Genomic DNA, 3,445 nt, shown 5'->3' with positions numbered 1-3,445 from the left:
CTGTTTTTTGTCCATTTTATTGCACAGTGAACGCACGTTGGAGAGGAATATTCCAGGTAACGGTGTGCAATGTCTGCGCTGGCGGAGACACACAAGCGCACCGGCACGTCTTCCTCTCCTCCTGCGTTTCACTGCGTGAGCAAAGGTGAGCGCACCTTTGACCACAATGTCCAGTAATTCCACGGAAGAAAGAAGAAAAGTGGGAAAAAGATCAGCTGGAGTTGTTCCCCTGATGTCTCCTCTCTCTAGTGAAAGAGTCCGGGTATCACAGCCCAAAACTGATTAACCCAACAAAACAAGAAAAAACAAAGCGCACCAACACACCGAGGCGGCCGTCTGTGGCGCCATAAAGATGGATGGATCTTGTAATGGATCAGTATTCTAGTAATCTGATTACTCTTTACTGTAAAAAGCAGTGTGCAAAACCTTTAGGATGTAGCTTCTCATTTTAGCCAGTGCTATTGTTTGTTATGTTATGTTAAAGATGGTTTATGAGGTAAACGAAGCATCGTCCAGTAACACCACTGTGAGTGGACTGACTTTCTGTAGTACGAACAGGGTGATACGTCTTCTCTCTACCTGATCGCTTCATGTCAGTTTCCTATTTCACTGTTAAACTTTGATTCATTGTATATCAATAATTTAAGCTGAACCCACTGCCTAACATCTTGTCATATTTAGTTAGTGCCATCAACATATAAAAGATGGACGGCACGTCTCCACTTCCTCCCACTGGTCAAAAATTAAGCCAAAACATCCTAGATAAGGCCGCTGCCATCTTCTGCCGTTAGGAGTCTCTGCAGTAGTGATCGGGGTTGGCGCCTCCATATACCCGGTGGACTCAGATAACTAATTAAAAGCTTAAACTTGAACATACATCGGTGTGATACAAACTACCTAAAATGACAGAAACCATGTTTGGGAGAAATGTATTTATATTTTGAGTTTGTCCCATCTGCTATCATGGAGGCCATGGGCTTTATGAACTATACTGCAGTCAGCCACCAGAGGGCAATAGAGGTGTTTTGGCTTCCCTTCTGTAGCCATCATGTTGTCCACCTTTTATATATGTCGATGGTGAGTGCATCCATGCTGTGTATTGTATTCTTTAACCAAAGCAAATTAGTCATTCTGAGCATAGACTCCTCTTATCACAGCTTTGCTGAATAAAATGAAATTGATTTTAACTCCCAAGTAGCTCCATATAAAAATGTATCAAGCATTCTAATGGCAAAATGGAATTTGGCTGATGACATGACGTCTTTTCCTCGTTGCTACCAGAAAAGTCTTCCTGCGGTGCGTCGCCTTACTGCAGACCCCCAGTTATTCATCCAACAGGCTTCCACTTCCACCCCCAACCCCAACACTCTGCCTTCCACCATGAAGCAGTCCAACACTGACACAGGACACAAACTCAACACCCCTCAGCAGGTAAAGAAATGTTGTCTGATGTTGCAAGCAGTTTTTATTTCACTATAGAAAAACATGCGTGATCAATAAATGTCAGCAGCATTTAGTTTGAGAGAGTTGGATTGATAGTAATGTGTGGGAGCAGAAACTGTGAGCTTATTCAGTACATTTATATGCACTTAAGCAACTGGGTTACAGGAGGAATGCGTTGTTGGATTGAAAATAATTCTGAGTCTTCTCGTTGCACTGTTTATTTGCACTGACAAAGACACACAAATAAAAAGTCAGAACTACGAACTATGACCACTACAGTTAAAATAAGAAATGCTTCCAGAATAAGGTCTGACCTGATGCCTGTCCCCTACTCCTGGCCTTATTTTGGATTTACAGTAACCAGGTTCATACGGTGCATGTAAACGCCTTCTCCCATTACTCATGCAGCAATGTGTGACCTGTTTATTGCTGGATATTGAAATTGCCCAGTACCAAGTAATATTGAAACTTGTCCAGTCAAACAGTACCTGCATTTGATCCTTTTTATACCCACATCAAAAGGAAAAAACAACTTCCCATGCCTTGTGGAAATCCAGGAAATTTAGAGACTAGTTTTCTAGTCATGGAAACGCCTGGAAATTTAATAAAAAGACCCAAAATGACCCAAAATGATGCAAAGTGAAAAAAGTCAGCTGTGATGAGAACAGCCAAGCATGCCACACAACTTCCCAGAAACACTGACCACCTGAGACACTTCATCATGACCCTTGCATCAGTAAAAAAAAGGAGGAATAAAACTGGAGTTAAATGTGTCAGTACTAGATCTACCTATAAATAATATGACCGTTTTGTCTGGAAAATGTCCTATGAGGTAAGCCATTTGTATGGTTTTGCAGTCAATTCTTTTAATGCTGTGTGGCTAGCAGCTACATATGAAGTTGAGCGTGGTGTATCTGACAGAGCAGGCAGCAGTGTGCCGAGATTCCACCAAAATGTTATAAAGAGTAACAGGTAAAAAATAAATTCATAGGATTATTTCAGGAAGAACAGAATACAAGTAAAACGATAAAACTCATAAAGTATGGAGAAAACTTCAAGGTGGACCATGTTCGCAAGGCCAATGGCTTCTCCCACACCAGGTATCGAAAGTACTCTACTGGTAGGGATCGGTAGGGATGCACAATATTTGATTATTTTTTGTACGATGATTGATAATTACCTGCTTCTCTTTAGAGATTTCACAGTTTGGTATTTTTGAAAATATGTTATATATTATTATTATAATAAGGCTAAGATGTAGTGAGCAAAGGATGATTTAATATTCCATAGCTCTGATCTAACCAAAGCTAACATCAAAACATCAAAGCTGACATCGTTGTCATTCACACAACATCAAAAAACTGTTCTGATTCATTCCTTTTTTTTTCTAGTAAAGTTCCTTAAAAAACTTCACAAACATACTTGGCTTTGGCTTAAGAATTTATGGATGTTTTTATTTGACTTTATAATTTGTAACTCAAAGGACAATCCACAAACATGTATTATGTAAAGTATTTTAATTTCACTTAAAAATGTTGTATGTTTTACAAATGTAAATAGTTTAAAACAAAAAATACAAGCGATTATTACGCACTAGTGGATGCATTTGTAAACATGAAACGGGTTTTGCACATTTCTGGGTTGTTTCGTAAAACTTTTTATGTGACATTTAAAATGTGTTTACAGAGTAAATTATAGCGACCCACTTATAGAAATAGATAGAAGCTTATAAAGCTACTAGGTCAGAACTTCACAAGGGACTTTTTTAAGTAATGCAGGAAGACAAAATGTTTGAGATAGTTTTTTGTGCATTAGTCCTTTTCCCCAATAACCATAATGTCTGTTTTGTCCTTATTTAACTGCAAAGAAATTTCCATTTACAGATCTCTGGATCAAGGGCGTAGGAACCGGGGAGGACGGGGGGGACGTGTCCCCTCCAATATTGGAGACAGACGCATTTGTCCCACCCAAAAATTATACCGCGGAGGAGAAAAATATTTGA

The 3,445-nt window shown here is 39.3% G+C and overlaps 1 protein-coding gene across 1 annotated transcript in view; it reads left to right on the top strand.

Annotated features, from left to right (window-relative positions):
• The window catches only part of taf4b (TAF4B RNA polymerase II, TATA box binding protein (TBP)-associated factor), a gene marked incomplete in the record, with an annotated part of 20,229 nt that overhangs the window by 6,394 nt on the left and 10,390 nt on the right, over positions 1–3,445 (top strand). The window contains 1 exon segment of the mRNA XM_035652930.1: positions 1,282–1,431. Coding sequence (XP_035508823.1) covers positions 1,282–1,431 — 150 coding nt within the window.

The sequence above is a fragment of the Morone saxatilis genome, unplaced genomic scaffold (assembly GCF_004916995.1).
Source record: "Morone saxatilis isolate NCDOM2014 unplaced genomic scaffold, NCSU_SB_2.0 Contig12, whole genome shotgun sequence".
Lineage (NCBI taxonomy): Eukaryota > Metazoa > Chordata > Actinopteri > Moronidae > Morone > Morone saxatilis.
Note: the sequence above shows the minus strand (reverse complement) of the source record. Positions and strands in the feature narration are given on the sequence as shown.